Here is a 25,109-nt window from a genome sequence, read left to right as displayed (position 1 = left end):
CATTCTGGTTTTTCCCGCGTTCTTCGCTGTATCAATGTATTTTGTCCCCCTTGACTTTTACACTGATGTAAAACGTCACCCTGATGATAAAAGATCCCTACTTAAAATTTGGAGGGGGACGAAATACCATGAGTCACCTATGGTAGAATGTCCGGGGTGTAAATATAATATAATTAAGAACCATTGTGTTTCTTCCCCCTGCTTTATCTGAGGGGGAAATTCTACCATGGGAGTGGGGGGTTGGAAGTTTACAATAGACTTAATCTATTATATTTTTTCCGGGGGGACACTTTCCTTTTTCCGGGGTACCAATTACCATGAGGGACGATTTACACTGTGACACCGATCCTAAATTGGATACACAATTGTGCTTTCATTTGGTTATTTCGCCGGCAAGTAGAGTGCTCCCAGCTGCTACGCGGGCCACGTTCGATCGGCACAATATCCAAAGGAACTCAATTTATTTGTAAACTTGTGTGAAGACCTAGCGGTTATTCTGGTAGTGTGGAAATGAAACGGCGAAATGAACCATAAAGAATATTACCTATGCAGTTCCTTGCTCCGGCACTGAAAGGGATGAAGGTGTAGGCGTGTCTCCCTTGAGTCTTCTCGGGAAGAAAGTTGTCTGGGTTGAACTCCTCTGGATTCGGGAAGACCTTAGGGTTCCTGTGAGCCATATAGGCACAGATGACCACAGTTGATCCTGAAGGAAACGTATAGTCCTCTGGGGAAAGAATGATTCACATGATTAGTATCAATCGGAACACTATGAAGAGTCCGAATCAGGGCCGCATTTACGCGCAGGCTATCTAGGCTGCAGCCTATGGGCCCGCACCACACACAAAAAAAAAACTTTAAAAATTTTAATTTTGAATAGACTAAAATAAATAAAATGTATGTATTAATACTGAGGTGCTCCTCCTACAAAAAATGTCAAAGATTGTTTTCCTAATATTGAGGTCGCGCTAAGAATGTACCTGTCACTTATGGTCACAAACAGCAGTGGAGAAAGTCATTTACAAAATTGAAGTTAATCAAAAACAAGAAGACAAGCTCAACGTTTTGGTTTTGCTCAGCATTGAAAGTGATATTTTAAGACAACTAAGTTATGAAGATATTATAAGTAGCTTCATTAGTATGAAGTGTAGGCGCAAACCAATAAGCCACTAAGATTATCTTACACTTTCATTTTAAGTCTGATTGTTTGGGAACGTACTGTATTTGAATTAAATATAAGTAAAATTTGCTTGCTTGTTACTCTCCTTTTTTATCTTGCATTTGCCTAACATGTTTACTTAAAATTACAATATGTTATTTTAAAAAATAAAATATTGTTTTCAATTGAAATATTATTTTCAAAATATTTCTCCCCAGTAGGACCCACACCACAGGTTCAGCCTAGGGGTCTACAGATCCTACATACGGCCCTGGTCCGAATTAAATATGTGCTTTCGGGTTGGGGGCCGAGGTTATCATTCATTATCGAACTCAAGTGTGACGTTCCATTTTTGGAGGGATAAAGGCATATAATAATAATAATTATTATTATTATTATTATTATTATAATTATTATTAATTAGACTAATCATTAAAATACATTTCCAATATAAAACTATACCCAAATACAAGGTGTGGCAGAATGGAGTGGCAGGAGGTCTCATTCACTCGGGCAGGCGATAAGGTTTTCCAGTAGATACCATGCCTTTGTCAGGTGAACAACGCGGATACATAATCGAAGCGTACTATTTCAAATATACCGAATCCGTGACCGCGACACAAAGAGCATTTCGTACACGTTTCCGTCTAAATCTAAGGGCAACTGGATCTGCATTATCGATAAAATCAGTTGGCTGTCCAAGAGCATTAGAACGCCCGAAAACATTGCTGACGTCAGAGCGTCCATAGAGCAGTCTCCAAGGCTCGAAAACATGCTGCTGCACTCGAAATTTCCGATCGTTCTCTGAGGCGAATTTTGCACTCGGGCCTGCATTTCAACCCGTACAAAATTATGATTGCACAAGAATTAAGTCAGCAGGACTGGGAAAGGCGGAGAACCTTGTGTCGGAGAATACTTGCAGCTGTGCTTCCCGACGCTATTGTGTGGAGCAGCGACGAAGCCCATTTCCATCTTTCTGGAACAGTCAACAAGCAGCATTTTCGTTACTGGACTCCACATAACCCCCGAGAGCTCCACCAAAGAGCTCTTCACAGCCCGGAAGTGACTGCGCGGTGTCCAGTTTGGGCGTTGTGGGGCCCTATTTTTTTTAAGAGGGTGACGTCACCGTAACTGTGACATCCGACCGCTAGTGTGGAATGTTGCAGAACTTTTTCCAGCCCCAATTTGCAGAATTTCAAGAACATGATCTAGAGCACTTCTGTTTTCAGCAGGCTGGGGTTACATGCCACACTAGTCGTCGCTCCCATGCCTTTTTGCAAGGAATGTTTCCTGGACATCTGATTTCGTTACGGTGCAAAATTGAGTGGCTGTCTCGCTCCCCTGATCTGATCCCTTGCGATTTCTTATTGTGGAGCTACCTCAAAGCTCAGGTCTACAAACATCGGCCTCCAACTCTCGAACAACTTAAGGAAGCGATAAGAGAAGAAATCGCCGCCATTCCTCGAGATATGCTGGAGAGAGTAATGCAGAACTTCAAGGAACGACTTCGGATGTGTATAGCTCACGGTGGCCGCCATTTGAACGACATAATTTTTAAAACCTAAGGAAATGAAACTTTATTACATGTACTATTCAGAAATAAACGTGTTTTTTTGTACCTTTTACCGTTTCTCTTGTATTCACCTTTCAAATGTGGGACTCCATTCTGCCGCACCCGGTATATTTTCAAAAAGCTTCTGTTTCGTTTATGAACTTTCATTTTGATTTTTCACTCACTGTTATTGAATATCGCAATAAAAATATTAATCATTTTCCCATTATACGAGAAATTTAGCATGATAGCAGTTAGAGGTGTGTGACGTGCGCCACAGTACAAGGCCTCTCACATCCGAAGCAAAGCTACTGATGCGTTTACTCATTCATTACTTGTGCAAGAGTGATTCCATAGAAGGAAGAAAAAATCTTACATTAGCGATGCAACTCCATTTACAATCCTCACATGTTCTACAGAAAATGGAAAAAGTAGTTTCCAACGATGATTGCAAGGCATGCCAATAATCAAATACACACTATTGTTGTGAAAACAAATTATATATATAAAAAAGATTGTAACATAGTTGAATTGTTTGGGCAACCAGTTCATGAGATTTTGTTAGATTTCCTGATTTTCAGATGCTATTTCTACTTCAAATTACGGAAAACCCCTGTGTGTGATTTGCAACAGTAGGTTATAACTACCCAATCTTAATTATCCTTAATTAATATGATTATTAAGAGAATGTAGAAATTTACGAGAAACGTAAAGCTACCTACATTTTCAATATTCAAAATATAAGTGTCTTGTGAATTTAATTCATACAGAACCTGGCGTAGTCTAACGCCAGGTACTGTGAAAGCTCTAAACACGTATTTCTTTTATTATTATTATTATCGTTATTGTATTACTTATAGAGGGTTTAAACTTTAAGCCATACTTTTTGTACTTTCATTTGTGAGCCAATTTCATGGGCTAAGGGTAGCTAGGGTACACAAAACCCAGTTTTTTTTTATGCATACACTCAATGTCATGGAAGAAGGTTAGCCAGTATGCAAAAAGCCCCCTATCCATTTCAATAGGCCCGTCTAGTTCTCTGCACTTTTTGACTCTCTCTGGAGTCTAGTTAGTTACACGGTGCAACACTGACTCGTCTACTTCTTTGATTTGGAGTAAAGTAGTGTATTTGGTGTCTGCACTACGTTCTGGAGCGATGTAGTGTGTGGTGCATGATCACGTGGTGCATGCTAACTAATCAAATAAACGTTTAAAGCAGCAGACAGGCATTTGTTGAATCTTCTGAACTTGAATCCGTCTACTTGGTTGAACGTCATTTCCTTGCACCAGCTTGACACCGGGAAACACCTGTACTATACCTAATGTCGAAAAGAGCATCTAACTAGACGAGGCCATTGTATTTTCTGTTATGATACCACGATGTCTATACTGAAAATATATTGACACTATTGCAGTATGGTCTCTTGATTTGTAACTAAATTCTAACACAACATTGCACGACATGAGCCAAGATGGATCAATTCAGTATAAATAAAGGATTAGCAGCATTTGTAATTACTAGTATGGACATCTTCTTTTAGATCCCTTGCAAACATGGGAACACTGGGGTATAGCCTTAGAGACTCTTTGATGCATCTCTCCAGGTACTTCATCTCAGCCAGGTCCTGCATGGTCGCTTGTCTCTTGGAGTCTCCGAAGATGGACTTCAGCTCCTCAAACGCCTTCTCCTGCGAAGTAAAGACGAAGGACAATACTATTATTTGACCTAGTTGTGAGATGATATTTATTTTGTGATACTTACTTACCAATTAATTTATGGGGTATCAAATTACATAATAGATTATATGTCTTACGTATTAATATGTTACAAAATTAAGTTTAATAAGCTATATGCAGTATCACACTGTGAAAAATAAGAATAAGCTGTATTTACACACTTTATTTTTATAATATTTTTATTTTCCTCTTTACTGAATTTATAGAATTTCCCTCGAGCAACTGGAAAGATGGATCAGAGTTTTGTCAAGTTTATTGGAGCAGAATACACAAGAGTTATATTCAATAATATCAAATAAATCACTCGTAGCTATATAGTTATTTGTGTTGCGATTAAACTTTCTGAAAGGTTCAAAAGAATCTTACCTGCACATCAGAGTAACATCCGAGTAGAAAGAGACAAAAACTTATTGATGTTGCAGTTGTATCATGGCCCTAAAATATGTAAAAGAAGAAAAGTTAATCGTATCATAATTAACATTAAAATTAAAATTCTTTCTTGTTCATCCTGAGGCTGTTTTGCCATCAGTCGTGAAATACTGTAGATGGAATGTTACATTTCCGATATGATAATACAATATTATTATATAAACAGAAGACTACAGATTACTAATAATATTTAACAAATAGCTAAACACATTACGTAAGTAGAAGTCATGGTACGAAGTAACATAAAAACATAACATAAAAAGATAATGAAACATACAGTTTAAGTTATTGTGTTGAACAGTGCCTATTCTGTTAGTATGAAAATATAACACATATCATTCACTTAGTTACTCTAATGTCTAAATATCTGCAATGATTAGAAATAACGTCTTTGTGCTTCGTAATTGATATTGAAGTTAATAAGTTGAACACATCACTGTGTGGAGAGAAACATCATAACATATATCGCAATTTAAATGGTAAACTACAGAGCAATTTGTCTGCAAAGTATTAACATTAACGACACTAATTTTGATAAACACATATTTTCATATAAACTATTCAAACTAATTGGGGGTAATAAAAGGGAATTGTTTCTAGAAGTCAATTGCAACGTCAAAGATTGAAAATAATAAAATAACTTGCAAGCACTTGAACCATGGCGTATGCAAAATAAGTTGCAGCAGGAACATCTCATAATTTCATTTACTTAAATTTCAAAATTTGGTAAAGAGCAAGAAGATCTCTACATAAATAATTTATTGAATTTTTACATATATTTTCAAATCTCCCTCGAAAACATTACCAGTTTTCATAACAAATGATAAGATCCAGCTGACCTTTCCTTTTTGATGCAAGCTGTACCTAGTTCAAACTCCAAAATTGAGAGCTACAAAATTTCGGTGTTCACTCAGCATCCTGAGGGCAATTGGAGAACTACTTGAAAGCAGTTACAGAGCACACCTCTCTCAAACGCCATTCAACAGAAACGATGGGTTCGATGTGCTGAAGCACAAATCTCCCGGAATCGGGTGGGAAGCAGAAATGATGAAGACTATACTTTTGTGAACATTATTTCTACTAAAATTAGGTTGACCATAATATTTTGGCCCCAAAACGGGACATTTCAAGGAGATCAGTTTACCCCCTCCCCTCATGAAAAATCGGTTAGGCCTAATTATAAAATTATTGTTGATATTATTATTATTATTTGAAATATGATCTCTCGTTGTCAAAAGGTATTAATTGTTATAATCTCGGTGTGTATTTCTGGTCCCTTCTGATCAACCTTTGATGTTAGTCAAGCTGAGGAGTGCCAGAAGTATTTAACAGAAAAATCAATCTTCTTGAGAGCAGCTTCATTTTTCACCAACCGTTTAGCCGGCCCCCGTAACGGAGTGGTGACCACATCGCGCTACGACGCCAGGGGTCCCGAGTTCGAATCCTGGCCTGGGCATGGATGTTTATGAGTGTCCATTCTTCAATTCCATCATATCACCCCTCGTCCCCATCTTCGCAAATTAGCCAAAAGTGGCACAAAAGGGAAGTAAAATAAAGCAAATCAATCACCAACCGTTTATAAATCTCCCCTAATACCTTACCCCACACATCTGACATACAACGCGAAATTTGACATTTGAGTTTGGGTCTTGTTGCAATTTCGTATTGAAACTACATGCTCTACAAATAACGGAACACACACAAAACATATTTTTTTAGCATGAAATGCCTCTGAAATTTAGACTTGATTTTCAAGATTACTCCTAGACTTTTATAAAACGGGACAAATGGTGGGATCCTAATAATATCGACGGGACGACCGGGACAGGCCTCTGAAACGGGACGTATGGTCACCCTAACTAAAATGTGTGAACGCAACATTTAGAACAATGAACCGCCTCCTCTCAATAATACAAGAGTTATCGAGTTGCGAAAATGTGTTGCATGATCTTTTCATGATGCAATGCACTCGCCGACAACAATTAAATAGTAATGCTACTATTATATCATTTTGTTTGCAGTGCTGAATAAGATTATCTTTAATTGCATAGTTTTTACAGTGAGATGCTTACAGAAAGCAGTCAGTGCTCGGCTGTTCAGTCCGCAGTTTTCAAATAATGTTTTGTCATTATGAAATAGCAGCTTAGTTCATTATGGCACCGAAAAAGAAGTGTATGTTTGGTGAACAGACGAAGTGAATTTCCGTTTTCTAAGCAGTGTAAAGGAAATGCTATAATGAGACCGTCCATATGAATGGTGTACATACTGTCAGTGGCTTAGCAACATATCGCGAGGCCCTCGGCGAGATTAGAAGGCGAAACTTCCATCCGTTTTTAAATTTGAAATCTCAATGTGATTCGATGCAAAATCTTCAGGGATGCGTCAGCAAATTATCATATTTAAATAATAATAAATTACTGAAGAAAATTATATTTAATAATTTCATTCACTCTAAAAATGTTTCTCTTTGTTTTCCAGGTGCTGAAATATGAAGCTGTAGGAAGGAAGTAAGAAAGGCTTATATTATCCATTGCCTTCTTGAGTTGAAAACAGTGCAAGCATTCACTTGTTTATCTTGGCATTTGGAGGTGCTTTATTGTTAAAATATTAAAATCGGGAGTGCAAGGTCGAGGGAAAGTAGAAAGGATAAGACAAATTGCTTTTTATTCGAGAAAAAATAAATGAGTAAAAATGTCAACGCAAATTATCGTGAATTTTTGCGTAAATGTTTCACATGAGAACAATGACAATAATTCTTACTTTTTCCAGGCCCTATTAGGTTTAGAGGCCACCCGTCTATATTCCACGCCCCTGATTTGACGTATTATAACGTATTTTTAGTGTTTTGTGTTCATTATAACAATTGTGTAATTTATTATACACTGGGACAATTTGTAATGAGAGTATACAAGGTATCCTTGAATTCGCCATACAGTTCAATGATGAAAGACCGTAATTGTAGCAAAGAAAGTATATACAGCGTGTCCCAAAATGATTATCGGGGTTTCATAACCGTTTAATTTCCTTTATGTGTGGGGTACAAGGACAAAGCTTACATCGTGTACCTTATAATTGTTCAATGTGAGAACGTTTCGTGACACGGCACACATCCATTTGGTAGTCTAATTCTTCCCAAACACGGGTCAGCATGTCTGGAATGATAGATCGAAACTTAAAAAAGTTGTTTGAAACTTATTAACCCATCGACGAATGTTGTTGTCGGATGGAGGATCACTTCCCAATCGCCGTCGAAAAGCTCGCTGAACTGACACAGAAGAACCACACCTTGCAAATTCAATGACACAAAAGGACTTCTGCACGGGAGTCGCCATCTTGTAATACACAGTGTGCCGGATCTACAAGCCGCAAAACCCCGCAGTGCGGGGGGAGAGAGGAGCGGAGACAAGTAAGCCTTTTATGGGGCCCTCAGCCATAGAGGGTTCGCGTGTGTAAAAAATAAACGTATTTACTCAGAGGTACAGAAACGAATAAACTATATACAGATAAAGGTGAAGTTAAAGTTCCCTGCGCATATATGTAGCACCGAGCCATGAAGGCCCATTTAGAGTACTATGTGGGGTTAGGGCCCCACATTTTTGGAGGGGATGTGATCAGCACCACGCCGCAGCCGCCTCTTATCAAAACGCATTCCATCGTTCATGATGTCGCGAAACATAGACGGTTTGCTGTTACCCTGATACAAATACAGCTCCGTTATATCAATGACCCTTTCTTTTTTAATATCTTTATATTATGAATCTCGAAGAGAAAATGTCCAAAGGGGGTTAGGTCCGGTGATTGGAGTTACCCATTTAATGCGATTCATATGTAAAATTCCCCCGGAAATGTGTGTTCAAGTATTCACTGGCGAAGAATTAAATTCCATCTCTTTCAAAAAATAGATGATGGCTTTAGGTGTATTCAAGAAATAATCTGAAATATGAAGTACCAAAGATTTACCTCAAACATGAAAGTGTCCACTTCTTCTCGAATTTCTTCATCTGTCAGAACCTTGCCATCCTTGGAAGCTTCTATCAACAAATCCAAGAATGCCAGACGCTTCTTCTGACCTACAAATAAAGGCAATGTCATGTAAACTGGCTGAAGATTTATGTATGTAAATACATGTACATGATAAGCTCATTATCAAGAACTGTACTGCATCATGACTCTTTCAAGTCAATACTGACTCATCTCTGCAAAGGAAAGTAATAAATAATGTATAACATGTTTCATGCAACACGTTTCTGCCAAATGAAAATAATTTATATCATATTAATAATAATATAAAATATGTGAAAGTGGGTATTCAGTAACTTCTTTAATTAGTCAGATAACTAGCTATATATGTTATAACGTATGTAACAAGTTTCTGATTATTACATCGTTTACTAAAATCATGAGTGGAGACATAAAATTGTTAGGAAAATATATCAGTATTAATGGAGTTTTGATGTATGATAATATACAGGGTGTATCATAAGTAATAGCGCAAACGGACACAGTTTAAATTGCACGATAATAGAAGCAAAAAAGTCTCAGTAAACATGGGTCTGCAAATGAGCCGTTTTCGAGATAATTACGAATGTGTGGTTACAAGCCGCCACTGACTTCATTGTTTGTAAACGTTGTCCTAGTTGGTAAAATGCTAATAATGTGTGCGAATGTGTGGTTAGAAGCCGTCTCTGATTGCATGTTGTAAACACCGAGTGCTTTACTCCTTGCGCGTTCCGGGGTTTGCTCTTTGTTTACAAAACAGAACATTTCTGAGAGGTGGAGTTGTAATCAAACAGGATGGATACAATCAGTACAGTACATGCTTGTGATCAATTCCGAAATGAACCGGGGGGTTCGAAAGAATTCGAAACGCAATTCTGAATCGCGTACAGTATTGCATCCAGATGGAAGGACGACACTTTGAACACATCCTTTAACAGCCTAATTGTAACATGTGAAAATAAGTTACTAACTAATGTTAAAGTAAGTAGAATGTTCAATAAAAGAAATTAGATCTCCAATGACTTTTCTTACTGTATTATTAGAATTAGAACCAACTAGGATAACGTTTACAAACAATGAAGTCAGTGGCGGCTTGTAACCACACATTCGCAATTATCGAAAACGGCTCGTTTGCAGACCCATGTTTACTGAAACTTTTTTGCTTCTATTATCGTGTACTTTCAACTGTGTCAGTTTGCGTTATTATTTATGGTACACCCAGTATTTACCACACACCATCATGTTCATCGATAAATCAAGATTAATAATGGTAATTCAAAATTCGTGAGTCAAGATATAAATGATTACCCATTCAGAAATTACTCATGAACCTTTCGGTGATACCGAATACATGACTATTAAGAAATCAAAAGAACATTTCACACAATCTTCCATTTTGTTCATAAGATTTTTGTTTTACCTATTTCCATTTCCTCAAGTTCCTTATTGCTTTCTTCAAACTTGTTCTTCCTTTCAAGCTTTCTCTCTCGAATTATCTGAAACAGAAATAATCATAAAATATTTAAAAGACACACATCAAGATTTTGAAATTAAAATTTAGATTATAAGTAGGCTTACCATACGACCGGGAAAAGCCCGGATAGTCCTGGTTTTTAGTGCTGTCCGGGGTGATGTCCGGGATTGCAAAATGTCCGGGGTTTTGAGAATCTAAACATGAAAATAGCTACCGGTATTGAATATTCACGACCAGAATTTAAGACCGACAAGGATCGATCAATTATTATCTGCTAAATGTTAAAATTAATTCAGAACTTTCATGTTGTGAATTTTATGATGTTATTAAAACAAACAAACCATTTCTGAAAAAAAGTCATGTCTAGTGAAAAGTACAACAGAGTCAACTAACAGATAATGATACCTGGGACAGAGAGGTAAACATTTGAAAATAAATTGAATGATTTTAGAAAATAATGTTAATATTTTTTCTTGTGCAATTTATAGTTTAATGTTCCAATAAAATGTTAAGGCTTTTAAGTAATTTCAATTTATTTTTGTAAAAAAAAAACTGAAATTCAGCAGTAACGAGTTCATCGCGAATATGTCCTGGGTTGGACCCAAAAAAATATGGTAAGCCTAATTATAAGTTGCTAAAATTTTTGATTCAATCTTTTATGATAGTAAATTGCTTGAATTAAAGTGTTAACTCATTTAAGTTTTTAGGTACGTAGAGACCTCTATTTTAATTCTAATACACTACGTATTTATATTACATCTTGATGACAGTCCATAATATACAGAAAGTTACCAAACTTGGTGATCCGTTAATACCGTATTAACAACAAGAGGAATGCTCTGTAACACCAAGGCGGAGGATTTGTACGACCTGGTATTACTGTGTGCCACACTTTTATAATGTACGTATTTGCATAAATAAAACATACATGCACACATATAGATATATGAATGCATAAATATGTACACAATTTATTGCGTGAATACATATAGTTGACTTTCATGGTGGAGCGATTATCACAGCCCGCTACGACGCCAGTATTCTCGGGTTCCAATCCTGGCCGGGGCATGAGCATTCTTTGCGAGTGTCGCTGCATCAATATCATCACTCATCCACATCTTCTCGCCTAGCCAAAAGTGTCAGAAAAAGCTAAGTAAAATAAACTAAATCAACCAATCAAGAACACATATGTGGATGGTTATATACATACACACATACTTGAATACATGTACGTACAATGGCGTATTTAAGGATCTATCGGGCTTGGACACTTCCAACATATCTTCAAGAGATAAAACGAAATACTGTTTGCTATCATTTGCTGACTTGAAAATATATATTTTTAAAGCCATTCCTTTATATTAAAAACAATCAAAGATTGTGCAGATTGGACGGGTTGAGGTCATTATCGTGTGAGTGTTTGAAGAGTACGGATGTGTTGTTGCAGTGTTAAAAGTTAAGTATTTAATTTATTTTAAAGCTACATACTATTTATTATTTTAAGATTAAAAAAGTGTATCAAGTGATTTTTTTTCATAGTAATTTCAATCAGATTGAGTTTTGATGTGATCAGATGTTACATGTCTCCGGAAATTCTGTATAAATAACATGGCTGAAAATTTTATCGCAATAGCTACAATTATTTTATTTTGAAGGTGCTTCAAGTTGTTTTTCACACAGATTGAATTTGTATGAATTTGTATTTGTATTGAATTTTGTATTTTTCCCCGAGAAAATTTATATATAAATCCCAGAGCTGAAAAAATATTATAATTATAACTATTGTCTTTTAAGTTACATTCTATCAATTATTGTAAGTTTAAAAGTGTTTTTTTTTTTCTAGTAAATAGAATCTTATTGAATTTTGACTTGATTGTGTCTTTTGTATTTTTCCCCGAGAAAATTTATATATAAATACCGAGAAACTTCAATTTAAATAACACCTTGTAAAAATAACTCGTATAACCGACTCACCACTAGAAATGCTGCACAAGATTTTTGCGTATACATTCGACGGAGGTGAGGATGTTACGAGGCTCGTCGACTTAAGCAAAATAGCGGTATGAAAAACTTGCAGAATCCAGATTCTCTTTTTCGGGCTGCAGGCAAAAAGTTGGCCGATAGGATGGACGAGCTTCATGAGGCGAGGGAAGGAAGGAGACGATATACGGACGACTGGTATGAGTCAAACGCGGAAACAGACAGCATCATCACACAACTCATTGCATTGACTGAGGCGCGAACTTTCTTCCTGTCACGTGAATTGTGTTGATTGGTTCGCTAAGGGTAATTTTCCCGATTAGTAAATTGAGGTTATAAATATAATATATTCTTACTACTTATGTGCGTCTAGTTTTTACACCATAGATAAACGGTTACACAGTGCAACATTAACTCATCTATCTTGTTGATTTGGTGGTAAGTAGTGTATTTGGTGTCTGCATGTGTAATACTACGTTCTGGAGCGGTATGGTGTGTGGTGTATGGTTACATGGTGCGAGCTAACTAAACAAATGAATGTTTAAAGCAGAGGCAATTGTTGAATTTTTTGAACTTGAATACAGCTATTCGTCTATTTGGTTGAATACAGTTCTACTGCACTTGCCTGGCGCTGGGATGCACCATATGTCTAAAAGTGTAGCGAACTAGACGGGGCTAATAATTTCTTAATTGCAATCATTTTTCCAAAGAAGGTGACTTTAGTTTATGGATGTTGTTTAGAGTTTTAACACAAGCACACAGCGTAAATTTATTCTTGTGGTGTTTAATTGATTAAATTGCTTTATTTTACTTCGCTTTTTTGTCTATTGCTGCGACTGTTGTACATTTAAAGAAGGTAGGGAACATGTTTCTAAGAGGTAGGGATATAATTGATCGAGATAGAGATTGTGTAAAAAGAGAAAATGTGTAAGCAGAGGATAAGGAAAATTTTACATTTTGAGTTTCTTATTGTGATAGAACAAGGAGATAAACGGATTAACTTTTGCAGGTGACCAAATCTCATGAAATATTGATAAGAGATACGCTTTCTATTAAAAAATGTAATTACTTATACACATGGAATGCGTCATATTCTCGAAAAACTTAATCCCCTCTTCTCTCCCTTCAAGAATTCGAATCCTGTTAAAACAAACACAAAAACATCAACACGGACAACAAACATGCATCACAAGAAATAATATCATATGAACTAACGATTATTTTTTTAACAAACCTATTTTGTTTAATTGAAAAATTCTAAATTTAATATCTAATGAAAGCACATGATAACAACTTAATTAAACTAGTTTCTAAATTCAAATATTTAAGAGAAATATTAACAAATGAAAATTATATTAAAGAGGAAATAAAATAAAAATTAGGCTTAATTCAGGAAATGTATGTTACTTCTCTCTAAGAAACTAAAAGTAAAAAAAATATACAAAACAGTAATTTTGGTTTGGTCTTGGTTTGAGTTGGTGTTTTAAGCCCACTTTATGCACAGTAAGGCTAATCGGGACTGGACCTACGGTTTAAAGTGGGATCCGAACCACTGTGCCATGTGCCTCCACCGGGTATCGAACCCTGGACCCCTTGACTACAAGGCGACGACGCTACCACTGCGCCATCGGGGAGGCCCAAAACAGTAATTTTACCTGTAGTATTATATGGATGTGAAACTTGGTCTATTATATTGAAAGAGGAACATAAATTGAGAGTATTTGAAAATAAGATTGTTAGGAAAATATTTGGACCTAAAAGGGATGAGATGGCAGGTTAGTGGAGAAGGTTACATAATTTAGAACTACATAATTTATATTTATGTCCAGATATTATTAGAAGACTTAGGTGGACAGGCTATGTGGCACGAATGGGAGAGGAAAGAGGAGTTTACAGGATTCTTGTTGGAAACCTGATGGTAAGAGACCTATAGGAAGGCCAAGACGAAGATGGAAGGACAATATTGAGATGGACCTAAAGGAAATTGGTAGGGATGGAAAAAGAGTATATAGATCTTTCTCAAGATAGGGACAGATGGAAGGCCTGTATTGCTGCAGCTACGAACCTTTGGGTTTAAGAAGGCTAGAGAGTTAGTTATGAAAGCACATTCCACTGTAAAAGAATACAATCCCTGGCATAGAATGAACTTTTAAAAAATGAAATTTATTGCCACATAATGAACCTCAACCTATACAATTGTACATTTTTTTTAATCTGCAGTATTTAAATTAAACAGACTTAAATAAGAATTGGGAGTACGTACATTATAGAATAGAATCAACAGTTAAATAATGTATAAACCAAGAAAACAGTAAGCAATGGTTCGCATAACCTAATAGAAATAGACTTATGTCGTTAGGGAACAGCATGTTTAGGAGTAACAACAAAAAAAAGAGATTACTTATAAAGTAAAATTAACGCAATTGAAATAAAAGTATTAGAGGTGCAAATGAATTTAGAATGGGGTGGCAACCTAAAGTAAACTTGATGATAAATGGCTGACTATTTTAAATAGATGGAAGAATTGCTTTAATGACTTTTTAAATGTTCATGTAGGAGCAGAACCTAGAGTTCTAGAAACTAACTTGATTGAAGTTAAAGATGCTAAAAAGACAAATTATTCGAATTTGGAATACCTAAGAATCTTATTAATATGTCTGAGAAATGTACAATTCATGAAAGGTTATAAAACAAACATGCATGATATCTATTGCTTTTTAATTTTGCCTTAGAATATGCTGTTAGGAAGGTAATAGAAACTAGCGTAGTACTGTGACTCAACTGTTAACATATGCAGATGATGTAAATACAATTAAGAATAACTAACTAACTAACTCCCTAGCCTTCTTAAACCCGAAGGTTCATGGCTGCAGCAACACAGGCCTTCCATCTTTCCCTATCTTGAGCAAGTTCTATATACTCTTTTCCATCCCTACCGATTTCCCTTAGGTCCATCTCAACATTGTCCCTCCATCTTCGTCTTTGCCTTCCTACAGGTCTCTTACCATCAGGTTTCCCAACAAGAATCCAGTGAACTACTCTTTCCTCTCCCATTCGTGCCACAAGGCCTGCCCACCTAAGTCTTCTTGATTTAATTATTCTAATAATATCTGGACATGAATACAAATTAAGTAGTTCTAAATTATGTAACCTTCTACACTCACCTGTCTCCTCATCCCTTTTAGGTACAAAGATTTTCCTAATGATCTTACTTTCAAATACTCTCAATTTATGTTCCTCTTTCAATGTAAGGGACCAAGTTTCACATCCATATAATACTACAGGCAAAATTACTGTTTTGTATATTTTAACTTTTAGTTTCTTAGATATTAAACGAGAAGACAAAAGTTTATGAAGAGAGAAGTAACATGCATTTCCTGAATTAAGCCTACTTTTTATTTCCTCTTTAATATAATTTTCATTTGTTAATATTACTCCTAAGTATTTGAATTTGGAAACTGGTTCAAACGAGTTGTTATGAATAATTAGATTTTGATTATTACCTAACACTTGGTTTCGGCCTGTAATCATATATTTAGTTTTCTCTTTGTTAACTTCCAAACCTATCTCTTTAGCTGTTTTGAAAAATATTTTAGCATTATTCTTAATTGTATTCACATCATCCCCCAGTAAGTCTACATCATCTGCATATGCTAACAACTGAGTCACACCATTTAATTTTAGTCCTTCTTTAGTTTCTTTTACCTTCCTTACAGCATATTCTAAGGCAAAATTAAAGAGCAATGGAGATAATGCATCTCCTTGTTTTAATCCATCATGAATTGTAAATTTGTCAGACATATTAATACCCACACGAATTTTACTTTCTGTTTCACTGGTGCATATTTTTATCATACTAACAAGCTTCTTAGGTATTCCAAACTCTACTAATATATTATATAATTTATCTCTTTTGACTGAATCATATGCTTTTTTGAAATCAATGAATAGCTGATGGACATTTTGATTATATTCCCACTTTTTTTCAAGTGTCTGTCTGATGTGAAAAATTTGATCTGTAGTTGATCTGTATAAGGCCATACAATTAAGAATAATGCTAAAATATTTTTTAAAGCAAGTAAGGAAGTTAGTAAAGAGAAAAGTACAGGTCGAAACTAACTTGTTTGATCCAGTTTCCAAATTTAAGTAATACTTACAAAATGAAAATGATTTCAAACGAGTTGTTATCAATAATTAGATTTTGATTATTACCTAACACTTGGTTTCGGCCTGTAATCATATATTTAGTTTTCTCTTTGTTAACTTCCAAACCTATCTCTTTAGCTGTTTTGAAAAATATTTTAGCATTATTCTTAATTGTATTCACATCATCCCCCAGTAAGTCTACATCATCTGCATATGCTAACAACTGAGTCACACCATTTAATTTTAGTCCTTCTTTAGTTTCTTTTACCTTCCTAACAGCATATTCTAAGGCAAAATTAAAGAGCAATGGAGATAATGCATCTCCTTGTTTTAATCCATCATGAATTGTAAATTTGTCAGACATATTAATACCCACACGAATTTTTCTTTCTGTTTCACTGGTGCATATTTTTATCATACTAACAAGCTTCTTAGGTATTCCAAACTCTACTAATATATTATATAATTTATCTCTTTTGACTGAATCATATGCTTTTTTGAAATCAATGAATAGCTGATGGACATTTTGATTATATTCCCACTTTTTTTCAAGTGTCTGTCTGATGTGAAAAATTTGATCTGTAGTTGATCTGTATAAGGCCATACAATTGAGAATAATGCTAAAATATTTTTTTAAAGCAAGTAAGGAAGTTAGTAAAGAGAAAAGTACAGGTCGAAACTAACTTGTTTGATCCAGTTTCCAAATTTAATTAATACTTACAAAATGAAAATGATATTAAAGAGGAAATGAAAAAGAAGGTTTAATGCATGTAATTTTTCTCTGTCTTCTTGTTTAATATCTAAGAAACTAAAAGTTAAAATATACAATAACAGTAATTTTGCCTGTGGATGCGAAAACTTGATCCCTTCCATTGATATTGAGAGTATTTGAAAATAAGATCCTTAGGAAAATATTTTAGCCTTAAAGGGATGAAGAAAAATCTTGTGCAGCAGTTCGAGTGGTAAGTCGGTTATACGAGTTGTCATTTTTACAAGGTGTTATTTAAATAGAAGTTTCTCGGTATTTATATATAAATTTTCTCGGGGAAAAATATAAAAGACACAATCAAGTCAAAATTCAATAAGATTCTATTTACCAGAAAAAAAAACACTTTTAAAGTTACAATAATTGATAGAATGTAACTTAAAAGACAATAGTTATAATTATAATATTTTTTTCAACTCTGGGATTTATATATAAATTTTCTCGGGGAAAAATACAAAATTCAATACAAATACAAATTCATACAAATTCAATCTGTGTGAAAAAACAACTTGAAGTACCTTCAAAATAAAATAATTGTAGCTATTGCGATAAAATTTTCAGCTATGTTATTTATACAGAATTTCCGGAGACAACAAGTAACATCTGATCACATCAAATCTCAATCTGATTGAAATTACTATGAAAAAAAATCACTTGATACACTTTTGTAATCTTAAAATAATAAATAGTATGTAGCTTTAAAATAAATTAAATACTTAACTTTTAACACTGCAACAACACATCCGTACTCTTCAAACACTCACACGATAATGACTGATCTGTAATGCGAGAACCCTTTAAGTAACCTAAGCGCGGATGAAAACATCCGAAACAGTAAGTCAATCAGAAGACACCCATTACGCCATAACCAACAACACGCTAGATACGGGTCTGCGTAATAACTTGTTGCGTAAACATTGCGTAATAACTTGTTGCATAACGTGGGTGTACGTAGGTGGGTGTGGGTGTGCGTTGGTGTGCGTGGGTGTCCGTGGGTGGGTGTAGGTGTGCGTGGGTGTGCGTGGGTGTGTGTGGGTGGGTGTAGGTGTGCGTGGGTGTGCGCGGGTGTAGGTGTTACGTACTTTAACTCGAAAGAAATTATGACACTCTTACGAAGTGTGAGATGAAAAAACAGAGATTTGCAATAGTATAAAATCGACAAAAACATCGTCAAAATAGGTTTTCCATTGTGGTTAAATTAATAAAAATAATAAGCCTCGTACCAAGTGTGACTTTGAACGTAAACAATTATACTACTCAAATTTACAATAGTGCGTCAATTATTCACTGAAGTAAGTGACCAAGTCGAGTAGTCCCAATATCAGCACTGACCACCTTAAAGACGCAGCCACATGCTGATGTGTCCGAGATATACACAGGCGTACGTAGCTGTCACTCAAAGGTGAGGGGGTGAGGCAGAGAATGTTTTAGTAAAGAAATAGGAGGAAATTATGTTATTAGTCCTGAAATAATAAATTATAATAATAATAATAATAATAAATAAACAATTAGTCTTGTCTCATGTAAAATGCTTAATACACCAATGCACATTACTTGTGTAAAATTCTATACAGCACAAAAATATTTCTTCTTAAAGTTCTAAAATTCCTTTTCAAGAACATACGATTTCATATCAACTTATGGAGGAGGGTGCGAAATCCCGAGGGAGGACAGGGGGGAATTCTACCTCACCAAAGATCTTGTCCTGAAATCCCCCCCACCAAACATTTTCGAGTTGGGGGAAGTTTTGTTCTAACAACAAACTTAAACAATTATGGGAGTCTAATATACTTTACTGGAATAATATAGAAAAGAAAGACAAAGAACGGACAACAAGGAGCCTCATCCCTGAACCCAGGAATCCCCAGAACACCGAAATTAGTCTGACCTGTTATTTCTTCTCAATTCCTCACTGCCATTCGGTCAGCTACCGCAGAATATATAAATATGTTAATAAAACATGTAATAGCATTTAGATGTGAATTCTATATAAGAAACTATTATCTTCTTAAAGTCCCTTAATTTTTGCCCCTTCCCCCTTAGTCACACAAATCATTGTTCATCTTCATAGTATTATTAGTGTATTAAAATCTTCAATTTGCAATCGACTTTTAAATAAAGGACAGCGGATATAATATATCGTATGTGTGTGTGCTCCTTCCCCCCACCAATCTTCAGTGATTTCGCACCCTGATATACATAAAGAGTTGTTTTGCATACTTACTCTCATGCTTAGCCCATGCAGAATCTTCAAACAATCAGCTTCTTCCTTTTTGTACTTACTAAAATTGAATAAAAAATCTGGTCGGAGCCATATGTTAAAGTGTCTCTTGTGTATTATATCAGCAATTCTGAAAATAAAGGGCACGGTAATTGAATATAATTTTTGAACTACAAATGTTTCTAAAGATATTAAAACATGAGAGACAACAATAAGCTCATAATTACTGTATACGGTTTTCGGGTCACTGATCGGTATGGATTGAAATAGTACCCTTACACACCGATCACCTTTATCAGTTTGTGTATTCCTTCGTGTCATCTATCGTTTTCTCACCAACAGGCAGAATCCAAAGTGAGGCAATTTATACAAAAATACCTAATATGCTTTCCTTCTATTTTTTTTAACTTCAGTGCTCTCTTAATACAATTACGTAAAAACTGAATAAAAATAATCTCTTTTGATTTAATTGAGTGTTCATAAATGACAACCGGCATGGCATGTAACCATTATTTTACATTCATCGTCTGATCCTTACACTGCAATTACCTTAGAATTGCAATTTATCATTCTGAAAAAAGCGTTTCCCACCTAACTCACTATTGGTTGCATGAGAACCGGTAGTTTTTCGTCATAGAACAGTTTGTCTTTTATCTGTTTACATCTTCCACAAATATTTCACCTTTCACCGGGTTAGTCAAAAAAGAAGGAGCAGATTTCAAAATGTTATTTCCAACAAACTATAAACGACAGGAACATAATACGCACATCATTGGATAGAGGAAGATTCCAAGTTTAAAATGTGCTTATGACGAGGCACCTGGGTGCTGAACCTATGGCGGAATTCACTTGCACAATGGATTCACACTCCGCAAATATTAACACATAAAACGACTTTCCCTGTGACGTCGTCATTTACTCGCAACAAGAAAAAATGATCGTTTTTAAAAGTGGTTAATTTTCGACGATTTCTGTAATAGGAGTGTCAGAAACCTCTCGTAAATGACAGTTTTTAATCCTGAATGAAGAAACATCACTTCAGAGAGGGGCGATAATGTTTTGAATCGAAATTTTTACAGTGCCTGGAAATTTCGAACATTCGCCTTTTGAAAATTTCCCCAATTGGTCCAAAAATGACGATTTTCCCCGTCGTGAATGTCTGTATCGATAAAATTAACCATAATCTCCTTCTACTACCATGCGAGAGACCCGGGTTCGAGAACCGGGACATTTTCAACCTGTTCAAGTGACTCCGGCGCACATCCAGCGTCGTATAAAGTGGGTACCTGGAGAAAACTCTGGAGGGGGAGGGGGTAAAGACACCCCGCTCGGCCGAGATTAAGAAAGTGTGGTGCAAATCACAGGAGAGCACTTTACTTCAATTTCTTTATAATCCCCTTCTTCATAATTTACAATCCAGATTTAACGTACATGGTAAATTTCTATCTTTGCTAAAATACTATCTGAATCCACGAAAGCAGCGTGTTATCCTTTCTAGCTTCTCTCGCACCTTTCTACCTGTCCTGTCTGGTGTCCCTCAGGGGAGTGTCTTAGGCCCACCTTTGTTTCATCTTTACATGGATGATCTGCCCGACAGACTATCTTCTCTTTCCATAAATCTACTTATCTTTCTTGTTGTTGATTTGCTTCATGTTACTTCGCTTTTTGTGCCACTTTTGGCTAATTTGCAAAGATAGAGATGAGTGATGATATGATGAAATTGGTGAATAGACACTCACAAACATCTACGTCCACGCCGGGATTCGAACTCGGAACCCCTGGCGTCGTACCGCGTTGTACTAACTAATCTGCCACCTGGGCATACATCTTTTTGCCGATGACTGTAAACTCTTCAATGAAATTTCATCTGAACGCAATTCACTGATCCTACAACAAGCTCTTGCAGAACTACTTGTGTGGTGTTGCCAGTGGTAACTTGAATTGAATCCTCAGAAATGCTTCTGCCTCACCATTTCCTTAAAAAGGAACAAAGTGCTTTATCTTCATACTCTCGAAAGCAGTCCCATCAAAAATGTTTCCTCTCAAAGAGATATTGGTGTCATCAACAACGAAAAACTATACATCAATGAGCACATTACACATACTACTAAAAGAGCCATGCGTCTCCTTGGTCTTCTGTACAGGTTCACTGAAATTCATAATCAATCATCCATTAGCATATTTTTCAAATACTTTATCTCCCCCAATCTTGAATACTGCTCCCCTATCTGGACTATGGCTTCTAATATTAATCTATCCAGGATTAATTCTGTCCTCAGCTTTTTCCTCGCCATTGCTCGCCATAGAATTCCTTCTCTCAGACACCTCCATAAAACAGATATTATGTCCATTTTGAATATCCAGTCACCAGACCCTCGTCACGAACTAGCAGACATGAAATGTTTGCATAAAATCACGAACGGCAAAATTGAAACCGAATTCTTGGTAAACCAATTTCATCTATGAGTACCCAACGGCCAACCCGAAACGAAAAGCTTTTTCACATTCACACTACAAGTTTCTCTCTTCTACAGCGGTCTTTTTACTATAGGCTTCCCCACTTATATAATAACCTGCCTGTAAATATTGATATTTTCTTGTCAGAACACAGTTTCCGACAATCGCTAAGAATGCATGTGTAACATTTTATTTCTCTGCCATCTTGTATTGTCTTGTTTTGTTTTTGTTTTCTTGTTGAACAGTTTTAGGATAGAATGTTCTTTTAGCACTGTATCTGAAATATTTATCTTACAGATCCTGTTAGGCCTCCCCGATGGCGCAGTGGTAGCGTTGTCGCCTTGTAATCAAGGGGTCCCGGGTTCGATACCCGGTGGAGGCACATAGTGGTTCGGATTCCACTTTAAACTGTAGGTCCAGTCCCGATTAGCCTTACTGTGCATAAAAGTGGACTTCAAACACCAACTCAAAAAACAGATCCTGTTCGGACCAAAGAAATCTTTCCCTCGTACCCCTAATAATCGCGAAAAATACGTAGCCTTGCCCCACACATTTAAACAATGAGTAATGTATGCATTCTCATTCTTTATTGCCTGGCCCTCGTAATATTTGATGTAACCTATGCTAATTAGTCAATGTAAATTCAATGTAAACTAATAACAATATCTGGTCACTACTCACCTACTCGTAGCTTTTACATATTCGGAATCTTTGTTGTTTTGAATATTTAGACTGATTCCCATTGCTGTCTCTGCAAGAGAAGAATATGGTAAGTATTATGTTTAAACAATAATAAAATTATTCATATCGATTTTAAGAATCATAGGTTGTGACATCTTTAGCAATGTGGTTCTGAATTCAATGTTTGCAAAATATGGAAGAAATCAGAGAAGTTTTTCAAAAAATACCTGTATTTTTTAAATATTTCTTGGGGAGAAAAATATTTCTATATATTGAATACTATTGAAGCCAATGTTGGTCAATCCACGAGTTATTATGAGATTTCAAAACTGAGAATTTCAAATAAGATTATTCAGTTCTATAAATTTTCCCAGCAAATGTTCAGGCCTTTTTGTTTATCTTAAACTTTGCTTGTTCTGAAAGGCTTGACGGAGAGAACCATAGTTGTCTTTACAAAGTTGAAGACATTATTTTCTTGCGGGACGGCTGGTGTTGGTTTCATACGGACATTTTTGGAAATTCCACAAAAATAAAGCAGCAGATGAGGGATCCACGAATACTCTGATGACAGTAGAACAGTCTTGATCCAGTCTGCACACCAAACTGATACATGGAAACTTCGCATATTACCACTTCAAAGTTTATACATTCTTGAAACACTTACTTTTATACACGAAACGAAATCGAACTATCCAAAGAATATAGCCACTCACAATTACAATACCAGATAAAAAAAAAAAATGATATTCCCAAAGTTTGGCTAACTGCATACCAAAAAGAACCATTTTTCACAGGCATCCAGTTATGCAATTCGTTACCAAATTGTTACAAAAGTATTGAAAGAACCACGGTCTTTAAAAGTAAGGTGAAAAAATTGCTATAGGAATATACATTTTATTCAGTTAAAGAATTTGAGGAATTAAATAATTTTATTAAAAAAATAAATTTAGATTGTATACACTCTATAATATTGTACTTTTACAACACTAGTCCACTATTTAATAAGAACTTAGATACCAATTGTTTCGTTGATTTTAAATCGCATTATACAATTGTTATACTATTATGAAAATCATAGTGCCAAATTGATATATACAAATAAATAAATAAATAAATAAATAAAATAAAAAATACATACATATATATGTGCGATGTCAACATATTGCACTTTGAATGTACATGAACCAATGCTCCTCAGGGGTGCTTTCGGTGTGAAAAGTTCTCAATAAAACTCTCCATAAACAGTGGATTAGGTGATTGTTTCTCTGTTATACCACGTCAAGCATATACATTTCCTATACGCTCGTGAAGACTGACTTGTTAATAAAGGCTTGTGAATACATTCGTATGGTGCACGATAATAATGTTGGCGGTTATTGGTGCAATCCCCATACAACCCCAAGTTCTCATTAAGTTGTAAAGAGAAAACCTTACCCAGTATAATATCCAATGTACACAGGGCAATACGAGGCAAAATGTTGAAGCCCGATAACGAAGAGTCCTCAGCGAGGTTTTTGATGAGAATCTCAGAGCACTTGTTGAAGACGTCGACGAACTGGTCGAGGATCTTGAAGTGAAAACTCGGTGTCAAGATCTTCCTGTGGGAGTGCCATTTCTGACCTGTAAATAAATCAGTGCGAATATATTGAGTCTCATAATCTTTCCTGCACTTTATAGAACTCTTATAAGACTAGCATATGGCAGTGAGATTATGGAGGTAAAAAAGAAGAAGGCAACTTAAAAGTATTAAGAGATGGATATGGAACAGTGAGTGAAGGGATGACCTCTTGAAAAGTACCCTATTTCCACGTAGTGCACCCAGATAGCTGCAATTTAGCAGATCGACGAAGCTCTGGCGCCTGTATTCCACTATCAGAACAATCCTTTCTGCTGTGTCGTTCACATGTGTTCGTGATTGTCCCTTCATGCACTTCATCCGCATCTTTACAGTTAACCGAAATGTGGCAGAAAACTGACGAAAAATAGATTAAATCAAATTCAATCAAATTATATGGAACAGTAATATGTGTGTGACATGCAAGAAAGTGAGGCGGGTAATTCGTATATTACAGCAACTACTTAGATGAATGGCTAGCGCTATATTAGGACTGCTGCTATCTGCGATGTGAGCGGTCCTGTTTCGATCAGCCAGCTTCGGGATGGACCCAGCTTCTTGAGAACAACTTGGGAGCTACTTGAAAGCATCAAAAAATGATTCCTGTATCGAAAACCCGAAACGATATAGGATGGTTATGATGATTATAGTGTAGACAACAGTTGATGTAAATATGTTTCAGCTATTCAAAAGGAAGCTTGACAAGTGTAAGTGAATCTGTAAGTAAAAATGGTGTTTAGAGATCACAAAACAGTCATTATTTAATTGACCCTACCATGAACAAGAAATGGGGAGAGAAACCATGATTGTAGAGCAATGGATGACTGGAGAAGTGATTAAAATCCACCACAAGTTATAAAATAAGAAGAAATCAAGGATTACCATTTCTAACTTAA

General features: G+C 35.8%; 1 protein-coding gene across 1 annotated transcript in view; it reads right to left on the bottom strand.

The window, feature by feature from the left end:
* LOC145987926 (cytochrome P450 4c3-like) overlaps positions 1–25,109 on the bottom strand; it is a 49,113-nt gene that overhangs the window by 618 nt on the left and 23,386 nt on the right. The window contains exons 4-11 of the mRNA XM_083122745.1: positions 24,033–24,218; positions 22,599–22,668; positions 19,464–19,590; positions 10,294–10,369; positions 8,835–8,944; positions 4,812–4,880; positions 4,228–4,396; positions 545–724 (exon numbers count right to left, since the gene is read on the bottom strand). Coding sequence (XP_082978871.1) covers positions 545–724; positions 4,228–4,396; positions 4,812–4,880; positions 8,835–8,944; positions 10,294–10,369; positions 19,464–19,590; positions 22,599–22,668; positions 24,033–24,218 — 987 coding nt within the window. The remainder of the gene's footprint in view (positions 1–544; positions 725–4,227; positions 4,397–4,811; positions 4,881–8,834; positions 8,945–10,293; positions 10,370–19,463; positions 19,591–22,598; positions 22,669–24,032; positions 24,219–25,109) is intronic.

This window comes from Lepisma saccharinum, chromosome 5 (genome assembly GCF_977018435.1).
Source record: "Lepisma saccharinum chromosome 5, izLepSacc3.1, whole genome shotgun sequence".
NCBI classification, from domain to species: Eukaryota; Metazoa; Arthropoda; class Insecta; order Zygentoma; family Lepismatidae; genus Lepisma; species Lepisma saccharinum.
Note: the sequence above shows the minus strand (reverse complement) of the source record. Positions and strands in the feature narration are given on the sequence as shown.